General features: G+C 37.9%; 1 protein-coding gene and 1 pseudogene across 1 annotated transcript in view; one reads left to right on the plus strand and one right to left on the minus strand.

Moving 5' to 3' along the window:
- SLC30A10 (solute carrier family 30 member 10) overlaps nucleotides 1-15,625 on the minus strand; it is a 128,113-nt gene that overhangs the window by 93,197 nt on the left and 19,291 nt on the right. Inside the window, exon 3 of the mRNA XM_044061479.1 lies at nucleotides 10,667-10,900. Coding sequence (XP_043917414.1) covers nucleotides 10,667-10,900 — 234 coding nt within the window. The remainder of the gene's footprint in view (nucleotides 1-10,666; nucleotides 10,901-15,625) is intronic.
- On the plus strand, nucleotides 13,450-13,853 carry LOC122793459 (annotated as a pseudogene).

Raw genomic sequence — 15,625 nt, forward strand, 5'->3', positions numbered from 1 at the left:
ACCATCAGTGATTTCATACATTGCTGGATGTTAATACATAAGATGACATGAAGAATAATAATAAAATGTCATAAGAAAAATGAAACAATGTCATAAGAAATAAAATACAATACAATACAATTCTGCATCTTCCTGAAACTATGAAATATACATTTTTTCAAATAATGAAGGATGCCATAAATGCATGAAATATATATATATAAATACATATAAATAATGATACATGTAAATAATGATATAAGCAATGATATAAATAATAAAATAAATTGATAATGTGAATATAAATAGTATAAATATGTAAATATATAAATATATGAACTTATATTGATGTATAATAAATTGATTAAAATTGATTACTAAAAAACAGTATTAAAACCTGATTTCTTGTTTAAAATAGATAAAAATAGGTAGTTGTTTTTTTACTTGGAATTGATTATGAATCCAGTACCAAAAAAGGTTTAATACTAATATATTCAGTGACCCAACCTGGCTTATATCTGCTTCTGAAGGACATTGTGTTTGGTATCGCTGTTCAAGTTACGTGACCCACCACCAGTGTCAACCTTAACCGGTGGAGGAGATTCTTTAGTTGTTTTTCTGCTGTTTATAATCAAAACACGGACTGCTTTTTCACTATGTTCATAAAATATTGCAGGTACTAGTTTATGTTCTTTGCAGCTACACTGTGTCACAGCACAATATGCTCATTCTGATAATGAACATCCACACCTATAGCAAAGAAGTGACATAACATATCTGCAAGTAAAATTGAATGTAGTTAATTCACACATACAAATATGAGCACAGAAACACACACACACACACACACACATATATATATATATAATATAATATATATATATATATATATATATATATATATATATATATATATATATATATATATATATATATATATACATACATACACATATGCCCACAAAATTACACTGCACCAGCCAAGGCAGATCAGTGACTGTTTAACTACGATAAAATAGCAGCAAGGGTTAGCCACTTTTTTCCACAGATGGCCACTGGTACAGTTGTACAGCTCAGATGTCTGACTGTGATAGAGAAAGGGCTACAGTATTCTATTCCAGGTTGTTTCACACAAATGCATGCTAGAAATGGAAAGCCAGGTTAAAGACTGTTTAATATGATCAAATGCCAGCAGAAGTCTATCTTTTTCATCCACAGACTGCTTCCATTCCCACCAATTATAGCCACTTTATTGACTGTGTACACCTCAAACTTCGTATTGTGTCTAAAAAAACACACAATATTGTATTTCAACTTATTTCAAACAAACACAGTTGCTTTGCCAAGCCTTCCACCAGAAGGAAGCAGACAAAATGAGTAGTTTCATGTTGCAAAATATTTTAGAAGACAGTGCTGACCCTTTAAAATTACCATGCTCCATTCCTGAGCATTTGTGTAGTCATTAACTCTACCTGCATGGATACATTCCATAAATCTAACAGATATTTTATTGAAGTGATTACCTTGCACTAGATACAAAAAAGCTACAAATTATTTCATATAATTTTAAATTAAAAAAATAGGTTTCTTACTCACACAATACTGAGCTCTTTAATGTGCTGCTCAGAATGTGTAACACTCGCTCTATCTTTTTTTTTATTTTCCAATTACTCTCTTTATTTTTTGCTGGATCATAAAATAGCTAAAGCTTATCCTAGGAGTCAATGGATGCAAAGCTAGACATAATTAAGAATGATGACTACCCCCATTCAAACTTCAGAAACATGTCCACTGTTGTTTCGGTGGTAAAACATAAGCTCTGGCAGCCAGAAAAAAAGATATGATTTAGCACAAATGGCATTCCATCCTTTTCTGGTTGCCTACTTCATGCTTCATCAAAAATCATGATTTGTACCTGTAATTAAAGTACTTTTTCAAGTAACTGGGGTCTCCAAGAGAGTGGGGCCTTGTGTAATTGCTCACATTGCCCACCTAACACTAGCCCTGCCTTTTTAAGGAAAGCCTTCAAACTTTTAGAAATGTCTGGTTTTGCTTTTCAGAGATATAAGGAGGAAGCTACTAAAGAGGATCTTTTCTTGACATTATGCTTTCCCCACACAGAAAAAAAAACAGACATCTAATCAAGAATTTACCTTTCAGCTCAGATGGAGCCCAGGAGATTTCTAAATTAGAATACTAGGAGTCCCAAATTCATCAGTCTAACCATGCAAAAGCCCACAAGCACATTCATGGATTGAGGCAGAATATGTGTTTCGGGAACAACACAGTTCTGCCTGAATTTGACAGTAAATTTACAAGTATGTTTTTCTACTGTCAACAAAAAAATATTTGCAACTAAAACTATGAATGCCAGCTATATATAGCATATTCCTTTATTTTTTTTATTTTAGTTCAAAGCTTTCCTTTCCTATGCACACAAACAGGATCTCAGGCTCACTCAGTGCTGGAATTTTATTTTAATATTCATATGTAAACCTCCAAGTAGCACATGTGGTTATTGTTGTAGGATGTCTGCAATTTCTATACTCTCTCAGTATGCTGCTTACGCGTTTCCTCCAAGGCTGGCTATTCTTATCGCTTTTCAATTATTGACCATATTTTTATAATGCCAGTGGCCTAAGACCAAAACTGGAAAGAGTGTATTATTCCCTATGTTTCAAAGGAATGCTTAAACAATGACCTATTTAAAAGATGGACAATATCAGTTCTAATCGTGCCTGATATCTCAAAATACTGCTGCATGTACTGATTGTATTGATATGGGTGTAACAGGGACCAACACTGGAAATCTTAAAAATTAGTCAACCACACAAGCAAATAATGTCTGCTGTAAATATGCCCATAAAAGTCTGTGGTGAGACCTGTCGTATCACATGCCAGAATACCTCTAAAGCAAAGCTCCCACCAAATATCCATTTTCTGTTTTAGCAACAGACCTATGTCTGTAGTCTTCTAAACACTTCTGTTCAATTCAGTTAACTTAACTATGACATCTACATTGGCACTAAGAATCTTTCTTTCTGTAACACTTGACTGGCAGTCCTTATGTCTACCTGTCTCCATAGGGGTTCCCCAAGGATCCATCCTTGGACCCCTACTCTTCTCTGTTTTCACCAATAGTCTAGCCCCTGCCACCAAACATGGCACACTCATACAATATGCAGATGACTCAACCATCATCTTCTCAGCCCAGTCCCTACCCAAACTGCAAAAAGTCACACAGGAAGCCTTTTCCTGTTAAAACTTGGTTATCTGATGCCCAATTAATACTCAACCCAAACAAAACTAAACTACTCATCTTCCAACCCACCAAACATACTCAAAACAACTCTCACTTTAACATCACAGCAAAAGACAACACCACTATATACCCAACTGAACACACCAAATTGCTAGGAGTGGAAATAGACAAACTAAAAAAGTCCACAAAAAACTAGGAGCAGTATACAGAAATAAGCAACTTCTCACCAAAGCAGCAAAGATTTCAATAGCAAATTCCCACCTTATCTCCACCCTACTTTATGCCTGTCCAGTATATACCAACCTAAGGAAATGCGATCTAAACAAGCTACAGACTTGCTACAACAAAATCACCAAATTCGCCACAGGGGCATCCTACCGTGGTCACCACTGTCTCTCACTTGCTGAACTGGACAGGCTTGAACTCCCTCACCTCCTTCAATGGTATCAAATCTCACTCGCCCACAAACTAGTAAATCATCCACTAAATGTCCCATCCCTCCAGAATCTACTCCAACCCTATCGCACCACAAGACCACTAAGATCCAGCAACAAAAATCACTTGCAGATCTCTAAAGCCAATAACTCTGCTGTGGTGAAGCACTATTCTCTTGCACCATAGCCAAATTATGGAACTCCCTGCCACCCACAATTACCTCCATACCATCATGCACCCACTTCAAAACTTTACTAAAAGCGCACCTAAAAACATACTGACTATGCCCTTGCAACTCCCACTCTAATATCACCCTCCCCATCCAACCACTACCTTTCTTTCCACTCCACTAACTACCTTGATTATAGCAAGCTGAGATGCTCATAAGCCAGTACTTATTATACAGCAGGAACTTCTTCTTGTAACATTTGTTAATGTCTGTTATGTACTTCACAGACAAAGATTCTAGTTGTCTACTGATGTACTATGTTCTTCATCTGTAAATATGTTGAAGTAATTGCTATGTAAATTGTTAATCGCTATGTAATCCAATGTAAATACTGTCTGTTTATTTTAACTGTGGAGCTTTTCTCCCCGGGCCTCCACTGAACATGGACCTACGTACAGTTGGACACTCCCGGTCAACAAATATAAATACAATAAAATAAAATAAATATGTGCTCCATAGCTTTGCAGACCAAGCTAGTCAGCAAGCACACTACCCTGGACTGAATACTAGTCAGTAAGAGCCCCCAGTTATATATAACAGGCTGCTTATCAGGTAGCCTCAGTGATCACTCCCCAACATTCCTACTCAAAAAATACCTATACCAAGCTAAACCTGTTATCTACCATCAAATACGTAAAAAACGAAACTTTAACCCACTCACATTCATCTCATCCCCCAAAGAATGTAACTGGCATCCTCTAAAGTACCTCAGTCTTGATGACGCAGTTGAAATTTTTAATACTAACTTCCTGAGCATCCTTAATTACCATGCCCCCACAAGACTTTCCAGAATCAAAGCACAACCCTCCCCATGGCTACAGAAAACCACCAAGTGAGAAATGAAAAACAGGGATAAAGCCTGGGAGCACTGATGCAAAACCAAAACCCCCTCAACTAGACAGAAATTCCTAGAACTACACAACAGAGTCAAAAAGCTAATAAAACAGGACAAATTCCAATACTACCAGTCTGCCCTAGTCTCCTCCCAACACAGCCACAAAAAATTCTGGTCCTCCATAAACTCCATCCTCCACCCAGGTAAAGTCAGTACCCCTCCTACTGACATCCCTCACTCCTCAGAAAATATTGCTACCTCATTTAACACACACTTCACACAAACCATACTATCACTAGCTAAACAACACAACCCCCCTCCCCTCCAACCCACACCTTCAACTAGTAATCTCCCCACTGCCTTCTCTTTTTCTCCTGTACCTACCTCCAACATAAAAAAACTCTTAACTAAACTTAAGCCCACCAGATTAGCAGCAGACAACCTCCCAAGTGAATATCTACAAATCGCAGCTGATGCTCTGGCCTACCCAGTATCCATCTTGATTAACCAATCTCTGTCAGAAAGTTATCTTCCCACACTGTGGAAAGTATCACATATAATTCCCCTCCACAAAGGCGGACCCTCCACAGAACTAACCAATTACCGCCCCATAGCTATTCTCTCTCCACTCACCAAAATACTAGAGAGATGCATACACTCTCATGTCTCAGGCTACCTCCTTACTAACAACCTCCTTTCCAGTACTCAGCATGGTTTCCAACCAAACCATAGCACCACCACTGCCTTACTCTCCTTTACTAACACTATCCTTCAGCATAAAAACAATGGCTATCTCTCCTCTGCTACTTTCCTAGACCTATCTAAAGCATTTGACATGGTCCCACACAAACAACTTATCTCTGTCCTCAATAACCTATCCGACTCACAATCAGTCACCAACTGGTTTCAGAGTTACCTGTCTGACCGCCAACAATCCGTTGTATAGCAGAATGACATATCTCCCCAACTACCTGTCTCCATAGGGGTTCCCCAAGGATCCATCCTTGGACCCCTACTCTTCTCTGTTTTCACCAATAATCTAGCCTCTGCCACCAAACATGGCACACTCATACAATACGCAGATGACTCAACCATCATCTGCTCAGCCCAGTCCCTACCCAAACTGCAAAAAGTCACACAGGAAGCCTTTTCCTCTGTTGAAACTTGGTTATCTGATGCCCAATTAATACTCAACCCAAACAAAACTAAACTACTCATCTTCCAACCCACCAAACATACTCAAAACAACTCTCACTTTAACATCACAGCAAAAGACACCACCACTATATACCCAACTGAACACACCAAATTGCTAGGAGTGGAAATAGACAATAAACTAATATTTGACATTCACATATCCATGACCATAAAAAAAGTCTACAAAAAACTAGGAGCGCTATACAGAAATAAGCAACTTCTCACCAAAGCAGCAAAGATTTCAATAGCAAATTCCCACCTTATCTCCACCCGACGTTATGCCTCTCCAATATATACCAAACTAAGGCAATGCGATCTAAACAAGCTAGAGACCTGCTACAACAAAATCGCCAAATTCACCACAGGGGCATCCTACGGTAGTCACCACTGTCTCTCACTTGCTGAACTGGGCTGGCTTGAACTCCCTCACTTCCTTCAATGGTATCAACTCTCACTCGCCCACAAACTAGTAAACCATCCACTAAATGTCCCATCCCTCCAGAATCTACTCCAACCCTATCGCACCACCAGACCATTAAGATCCAGCAACAAAAATCACTTGCAGATCACTAAAGCCAATAACTCTGCTGGTAAAGCACTATTCTCTTGCACCATAGCCAAATTATGGAACTCCCTCCCACCCACAATTACCTCCATACCATCATGCACCCACTTCAAAAATTTACTAAAAGTGCACCTAAAAACATGCTGGCTATGCCCTTGCAACTCCCACTCTAATATCACCCACCCCATCCAACCACTACCTTTCTTTCCACTCCACTAACTACCTTGATTATAGCAAGCTAAGATGCTCATAAGCCCGTACTTATTATACAGCAGGAACTTCTTCTTGTAACATTTATTAATGTCTGTTATGTACTTCACAGATAAAGATTCTAGTTGTCCGCTGATGTACTATGTTCTTCATCTGTAAATATGTTGTAAGTAATTGCTATGTAAATTGTTAATCACTATGTAATCCAATGTAACTACTGTCTGTTTATTTTAACTGTGGAGCTTTTCTCCCAGGGCCTCCGCTGAAAATGGACCTATGTCCAGTCGGACACTCCCGGTCAACAAATATAAATAAATAAATAAATAAATAAATAAATACTGTCAACCATGCCCTCACTTTTCCAGGCTTTTTTGGTTGAAGTTGTAACTATAGGTGATGCCTAAGGTGTACAGCCTGATATTTTTTTCAATTGTACTCAACATTTCCAACATCCCTAACTCCTACTATCCTTTTTGTGTTCTGCACTGAAAGAAAATATTTTTCTTAGTGGCTGAGATACAGGTGTTATATCAGGATCCATACTCAACTTGACATGACAGGTCTTCATTTTGCCTGTACCATCTACCTGACACTAAAGTGCACTGCTTTTGTTACTGCTACTGCTTATGTTGCTCAGTATTTACAGCACTCCAGTGGCACAGCTGTAGGATAACAGACCACTCAAGTGCAGTTAAAATTACTTTTGTGACTGTCATGCACTCTGGCTTCTTCCTCAAAATGAAGTCTCATGCAAAGAGACACTGCAAAAATATAGGCATGCATTTCGCACTTTCAATCTGCGGGAAGGGCTAAGACTTAAGTCTTTTTTAAATGCATTTGTCACTATGCCTGCAGATGCACTTGAATCTAGTAATATGCTCATATCCGGGTTCATTATCTTTGCCATTATGTCTGGCACACTGCACTAATATCATTCTTATATTCAATGTATATACACAGATATGGTTCAGCTTTGTCCCCAACTTTGTTCTCTCTTTTTTTACCCCATTAAATATATTTATTTATTTATATTTCTTTAATTTGTTAACCAGAGTAGAGCACTGGTTCCCATTGGACCCATTTCAGTCTCTGCCAGGGGAAAACACAATAGTTACACACTAGTTACATGACATTATATGAAAAGTGAATGATAAAATGCAATATATACATATATTATATACAAAGTGACTGTCACAGCTGGCTTGAGGAATAAAGGCAACATATAAATGATATAAACAGAATGAGTGAAAAACACAATATATACATGCATTATAAACAGAGTGAAAATCCGAGCTGGCATGCTGAAAGAATCATAATCAAAATAGAGTCAGAGCAAGGTATGTAGATGGAAGAAGGGAATGAAGAGTTATAAGACTAGACAGATAGCAGCTGCATTTTCCTGGAGTCTTGAAATGTGTTTTCATTTTTAAACAGAAAATGGGTTAAGAGGAATGATCAAGAAAAGAATGGAGAGATTCCCCCTGTTTGGGACCAAGCACCGAGAAAGCACGGGCTGTGCAGCAAAGCCTAATGTGAAAGGTTTGAAGGAGAGGACATGAGTGATTAAGATGCCTCAGGTTGTAAGTTGGTGCATCTCTGAATAGTCTGGAAACTAGTGGAGGGAAGCTGTCATTCTTGATAAGTTTAAATAGTTGAGAGGTAAGAACAGTCAGCATATTTTTTCATAGGCAGCCAGTTAGCTTTTTCAATGCTTTTTCAGTGATGTTCATTTCTTGGGGAGACAGTGATGAATCTGCCAATGATATCTGAAATGGACTGAATGGTGGATACATTTCTTTTAGAAGCTGCAGCAATTGGTGGGAGACAGCAATCTGGCCGAACCAGCAAGATATCCTTATCTATGAGATTTCTACAAGGTCAGGTTAGAAAAGGGGAGATCCTATTAGCCCAGAATAGGACAGTGTTGATTTTGTGTATGGTCTGGATGGAGTTGGAAATTGAGGAAGGGTCAAACCAAATCCATAGGTATTTAAATGGAGTGACATTTTCAACAGTGTTATTAAGACGATAGAGAATTTTCAGAGGCCTGGAGATAGAAGTGACCTTTTGCATAGTGCCAAAAAGCATTGCTTTTGTTTTAGAGGTGTTTAGCAGTAGTAGTTTAACACTGACCCATTGAACAAGGGCATGAAAATCAGCCTGACATTTGAGCTCAAGAGAAGAGGCATAATGTTTAATGTGGAATAGGACCATGTCATCAGTATAAAGCATAACAGGAAGATGGGGTAAGTCAAAAGGAATCAGAATAGATCCACACCTTTCTGCAGAGGGACTGATGCAGAGGTTGGTGAATTGAAATTAACTGAAAAGTGTCAGTTAAAGAGGTAGTTTTCAGGGCAGTATGTCATCACTAATGTCTATTTCAGTGAGAGGGTCTAGGAGAACTGAGTGATTGATAAGATCAAAGCCTCTGGCAAAGTCAATAAAAATTGCTCTAGTAATTAGGCCTTTCTCGAGTCTAAGATGAATGTTGTCACCAAGTGTGCAGATAGCTGTGGATGAACTGCAATCAGTCCAAACGCCAAGCTGCTTTTGAGAGACAAGGTTGACGTACTGCGTAAGTTGCAAATAAAATAATTTTTTGCAGAATCTTTCCTATGCTAGGAGAAGAGAAATGGACCAAAATTCTGATGGATTGGAGGGACTGGGGTTCTTATGGAATGGTTTATAAAGGCAATCTTCCAGATATTAGGCATACTGTTAACTGAAATGCACAGGTTGTAGATGTGTTTCAATGGGGTTTTGATATTGTCTCTGTTGTCTCTACAGTGATAAATAAACCATGGGTGAAGGCTGTCAGTACCCGGGGGGGGGGGGGGGGGGCTATCAAGTTTAATCTATTCAAGTACAGGGTAGATGTCCCAGAATGTGACACCTGTGAAGTATACATTTTGCCTCTCTGCTGTGACCTTCCATTTCTACGGTTATATTTGTGTACCTACTAGAGATGCACTTTAATCCTGATTAAAGTCTGCTAGAGTCTTCTGGTTCTGGTAACTGTGCTAGAGACCTGATTTCTTTTTTAATCCTGATATGTATCTCCCAATTCCATTAATCTCGTTGTGAGCAACTGAATCCAATACCTTTGGGTGTGAATGACTTTGCTAGTCCTATTAGGTCATTATAACTAGGTTGGTCTTTCTCATAGTCTCAACTTTATTTAATCCTGCAGCATGGTACCTGGGTTTGTTAATCCTGTTAAGGCTCCTGAATGTTTTCTTTCCCTCACTGACCTGAGCACACAGAAGAGCTATGTACTCTCAGTGGCTGCTCATTTATACACACTCAGGACAACATACTGCCATCTCTGCACGCAAATACTCACAGGTCTACAAACTATATCTAAGCAAACATGTGGCAGCAGGAAATCTTTCTCCCATCCTGCAGAAAAAGTGACCCAAACTAACTGCTCTCCTCAGCAGATGCTCTGGCACATGGCCTGCAAAATGAATGTGGGTCACTGGTGGCGTGACTGGAAACCTTGGTCCATGTCGCTGGTTCAACAGATGATTGTATTAACCCTGCTAAGGATCCTAAGTCCATTAATCTTGCTGGAAAAAAAACTGTATAATGTCATCCTTATTTGTAGCAAATGAAGAAGCCCCTATGCTATAATATTCCTGATCCACCAAATTAGTTTGTAGCTTGAAAACCTAGGGATGTTGAGACTTTGCAGAATATAGGTCAGGAATTATTTTGTTTCACATGCACAAAGGTAACAGCTGAAGTACATCAAATATCAGTGTTTCCAATTTTTCATCTTTATCTTTTATACAGTGCTGATGTGATACTGGATAATTATGCTAAAAAGGTAAAATGTGCAAACCTGTGTTAATTCCCAGCAAAACTGAAACATGTGCTACAGGTTACAAAAGCAAATGCAGTGAACAGAAAATGCTACAGATCCTACAAACTCAGCTCAGTTTGACTTACCTAGCTTCTCTACTTGAACCCCTCCTGGAACCATCTGAAGCAGGATTCTTGCTGTCTCTTTGATCAGTGGGAATGCAGAAGACAGAATAATTATTACCATAATGATTGTCAGACCAGGATCTACATAGCACCTCCAGTCGCAGTCACCTTCTCCTGGTAATATGTAGAAAATAGTGGCAGCCACAACTACCACCACTGAGCCCAGGGCATCCCCGAGCACATGCAACAGTACACCTGAAAACAATGAAAACAACAATGCAAGTGAAAGAAGCACACAGACGAATGCACAAGGCATGGGGGCACTAAATGTAAAAAGTGTGGCAGCTATGTCACCCAGTGACTACAGTCCCCCGGAATATTATGCTGCTGTTTTGTTATCTTTAATACAAAAGAAGGGTCAATAACAACTTTAATCTCATCAGCATAAACTGTGCTTCTCTGATTGCTATTTAAAAAAGAAGACAGATTAGTATATTTAATTTTCTGGTGTACACATGAGACAAGCTTATACCTCAAAATAGTTTAAACTCCATGTCATCTGCATGAAATTGCATAGAATATCCAAACAACAGTAAAAAGGAAATTATTTTTTATCAGTAGAAAAGATTTATCTAAAAATTCAGGTATTACATTTTCACTTCCAAAATGCAACAAAAGTTATTAAAACCAGATACAAAGAAAACATGTTTATTGGAGATAAGGGGCCAAAAAAGTTTACGTAAAGCACTATTCAAAACATTTATACAGATGACTACAGAATTCTGCACATTTAGGTGCATAAAATAGTTCCCCATAAAACACTAGTCAAAACATTTATACAGATGCCCACAAATTTAGTGTCCAGGTACAAAAACAATGTATATAAAGCACTAATTAAAACATTTATACAGATGCCTACAGAATTCTGCAAGTTTATATACAGCTTGTGTAAAACAGTAATCAAAACATTCATAAAGATGTCTACAGAATTCTTCTTAGTTGGGTTGAATTGACAATGATACAAAAATGGTATTAATGCACAAAATAAAATAACCAGCATGACTTGACAGCATGAAAAAAATAACAAAAGAACACAGAAATAAAACAGAAGGGTCATCCTTATATGACATGAGATGAAAGCACTCAACTTTGTAATATTGGTCCTTTTGTTTTACTTCAGTGCTTTTTATTGATATTAAGCGTCATGGAATTTTTCATGCCCACCTGATCTTCCACCAACTAGGGCAAGTCTGGCCTTAGTTTACCTTTTTTAATTGAAGGATAGCACCTCAGGAGTGTAACACCCCACTTAGGCCTCATTGTAGTGTCAGTACTGAAACATTAATACAAGAATCTAGTGTGAGAATAGAACTCACAGCCTTTTAATATTCCAGAACCAAAGGTGAGTGTGCAACCTTATGAGTAGACTTCATGGACAAAGAGGTTATATTATCCCTCTGTAGGTCCATGGTCAAGCCCAAGCTGAAATACATTACTGTTGTTGTCCATGTAGGAATAAAGATATCTAGCTATTCTAACAGGTGCAAAGATAAAATCTAGCAGAGTAATAAACACAATATAGGAACATTTTAAAAGAAGAAAAATGTGTTGCCACTTAAGGATAACCAAGAAAGGGGAGAGACTCAATACTGGGTAAAAAGAGACATAGAGGACAGTGTGAATGTAGAAAGCTCAAGAGGAAAGTCAAGGAAGCAAGAAGGCATTCCTATCAGATTAAGGGTGTAATATTTATCTTATACATGGAAACAGTAGTGAATAAATGGAACAGTTTACCTATGCAGGTATTGTAAGACCACAATACCTTTGAGTAAGGTCTGTAATGGGTGACAGGCTAGGAAATGGCCAAAGGAGGGGCATCTGAAAGGCATTAGCTGCAGAAATAAGATAGATTACAAAGACAGTTTGAAAGATACAGAATGGGACAGATTAACATCTATCAAGCCAAACCTCAACTTTTTTTACAACATAAAAAATAATTTTGTAGAATTATTTTATACACACACACACACACACACACACATATATAAAGCGTATCTCACATCTCGCAAGTGTATCTCATTTAAAGAAAAGCTAATTTTAGGTAATAAAAATCCCTGTTCAACACTGAAAATGGTTGTTTCATGCTCCCTGTTGAGATCTGTGAGTAAAAATCCTTAGTAGGTAATAACTCAATCCTATCATGCCATCAACAAATAAAGTACAAAGCAGTCCATTTACATCATGTTAAACCTCTCAATTGTTTTACATTTAGAGAGGTACTATTTATCCCTGGTTGACTAAAGACTCAAGAGTTCTGATGTAACATTTAGCATTCAAGTTTAAAAAATGGATTTCAGTTGTTGACATTCCGTCAACATACATCTGTTCTGTCACTAGTGAATTTCAAAAGTCACCTGCATATCACTCTGTTAATGCCACCAATTCATGTATACTTATGGTTTTAAATGAATGTGACATTTCACTCTACAAAATATTTGCAGCTTTTCTCATGAAAAGCTTTAGTTAGAGCTGATAGCAAAGAGTGTACTGTGCACTCAGCAATAACACCGATGCAAAACAGTAATAAACTTCTTAGCCTTTGATCTCATTTAGACATGTATTTCTGAAAAATCCGAAGTGCTATATTAAAGTATTCTTCTGGAGAATCACTTCAGTAAAATATTTTAGTAAGTGCTAAGAAACAGTGGCATTAGTTTATTTTAATAACTTTTTATTGAGCAAGGAGTACTGGTAGTGTTGCCTGGAGCTGTTGGAATTACTGTCTGAGTTTTTGATTTGTGGGAAGTACTCAGTATGCCTCCCAAATGGAAAGGCGGTGAGGCGAAAGGTGGTGGAAAAGGAGGAGCTTCTGGTAGCGATGACTATTAAAAAAGCACAAGGTCCAAAAGAAGGAGGAAATGCAGTGAAGGTGAGGTAAATACTGTGTGAAAAGCACAGTAAAGTCATGGAAGCTATGGAAAAACTCAAGGCTGGTGTTCGCTTCAGTGAAGTGGCTTCAAGGTACAGCAAGGAGAAAGCCCGGCAAAGTGGTGACCATGGCTGAATGACCAGAGGCTCCATGGTGGGACCTTTCCAAGAAGCTGCATTTACTCTCTCCATTAGCAGCATGGACAAGCCTGTATACACTGACCCTCAGGTCAAGACCAAGTTTGGCTACCACATCATAATGATGAAAGGAAGAAAATAGATGAAAATACCAATTTCCAGACATGTTCCAAGTTTACAGATAAGAATTTAGATCACAGTTAATATCTGTATCAAGTATGCAGCTCTGCTGACACATCACTCAGCAGTCTTGTTTGCTATATATACAGTATACATATATAAGTACATATGTGTATGTGTAAATGTGAGTATGCGAGTCGCCCCTGAAAAAAGGCTTCCAGCCTAGTGGGACTAACCTGGTCGACAAAGGATAAATAAATAAATATAATAAATACATATTTCTAAATATTTTCTGTGTTCTTAAATTAAACAAATCAGGTATAACATATTTGGTCCTGACACATACTTATACCTACACATTAAGGTGGGTAACAACTTACTATAAATATTCAGTGAAGTTGCAGTATCAGCCGCCATTATCCACGTGTACTAGGACTACATACCATTCTACTAATTAAGATAATATAACTTTTGGGACAGAATCCCATCTCCTGTCCTCAAAACATCAGTTCCTGTATTTATACACTATGAACAACCATAGTTACAGGTATTTTTTTTATGAACGACTATAGTTACAGGTATTTTTATTTATTTATTTTTGTTTATTGAGTTTTTTCAAGCCTTTCAACACCAGAACTGCTCTGCCTCATGATTTAAAGGAAAACTCCACCCTAGAACTAAAAAAACTCAGTTTTTTTCACTTGTTTCCCGACATATTTTAACACCTCAAAATAACTTGAAGTGCTTTAGTTGTAATTTTAGCCTGTTTTCCACAACATATTTACCAATGGGGCTTGATGTATCAACGTGATCTTGTTCTTCCTCAACCCTTTCTCTTTCCCATAATGCTTTGTATGACTCATGTCATACATAAGGAAGTCACTGTGAATAAGTTGGGAGGGTGGCCTAATGGTTAAGGTGTTTGCCTTACAAACACAAGGTGCAGGGTTTGAGTCTCACAACGGATAATTGGCTAAGCTTAAAATGGCTCGCAAGGGCAGTTAGCTTAGTAAGAATCTATGAATCTATGATGGGATTTGTGTGAGTCACTGTCATCTTCTAGTATACCATCTGTAAAAGGACTGCTTCTTTTCTGTCTGTAATCACCCTCATTTATGTTTGGCTCAGAGCTTGTTTTACACAATACCTAGAAGTCATCCAACTACAGCTGGAAAAGTAGCTAAATTTCAGACCTTTGTTCAGGGTTTTCTTTTGCAGTCCAAGAGGAACCAACAGTCCCCTCCCCCCACACTACTGCAGGGGTGTTAAAACTGTCACTGCACTGAGAGACCCTTGCAGAATCAAGTGCAATTGACAGCTTATAATGGGAAGGAAGAGACTTCCAATATAAATCTCTTTCCCTCTGCCTGCATGCTGCAGTAGGAAGATCTATTTATTTAAATAGTTTCATTATCTTTTCTGGGTGCAAGTAGTAGAAAATGCTTGATTATTCTGGTTTGTTTTATTGCTAGTAAACAACTGATTTACTCATTACTATAGCCAGTATTATTTGAAAATCTATATAGTCTGGTATGTTTGTTTTAAGTTAATAAGTTATTTGGGAATTCTAGCAGTGTATGATTTTCAGTTCTGAGGAAGTCCCATTGATTTGAACAGGATGAAAGTGCTTAACTTATTTTTTGTATTGCTTTTAGTATATCAATTAAATAGTTCTAGTTTGTACTTTTGGAAGTGTCGCAACCTTGTGGTCCGGTACTTTTGGAAGGAATTTGGTTCTGGCTTACTAGTCATGCGAGCAGTTCTCAGTGGTTTGTTTTTAAACATTTATGAAAA

The sequence above is a fragment of the Protopterus annectens genome, chromosome 1.part0 (assembly GCF_019279795.1).
Source record: "Protopterus annectens isolate FY-2018-M chromosome 1.part0, PAN1.0, whole genome shotgun sequence".
NCBI lineage: Eukaryota > Metazoa > Chordata > Ceratodontiformes > Protopteridae > Protopterus > Protopterus annectens.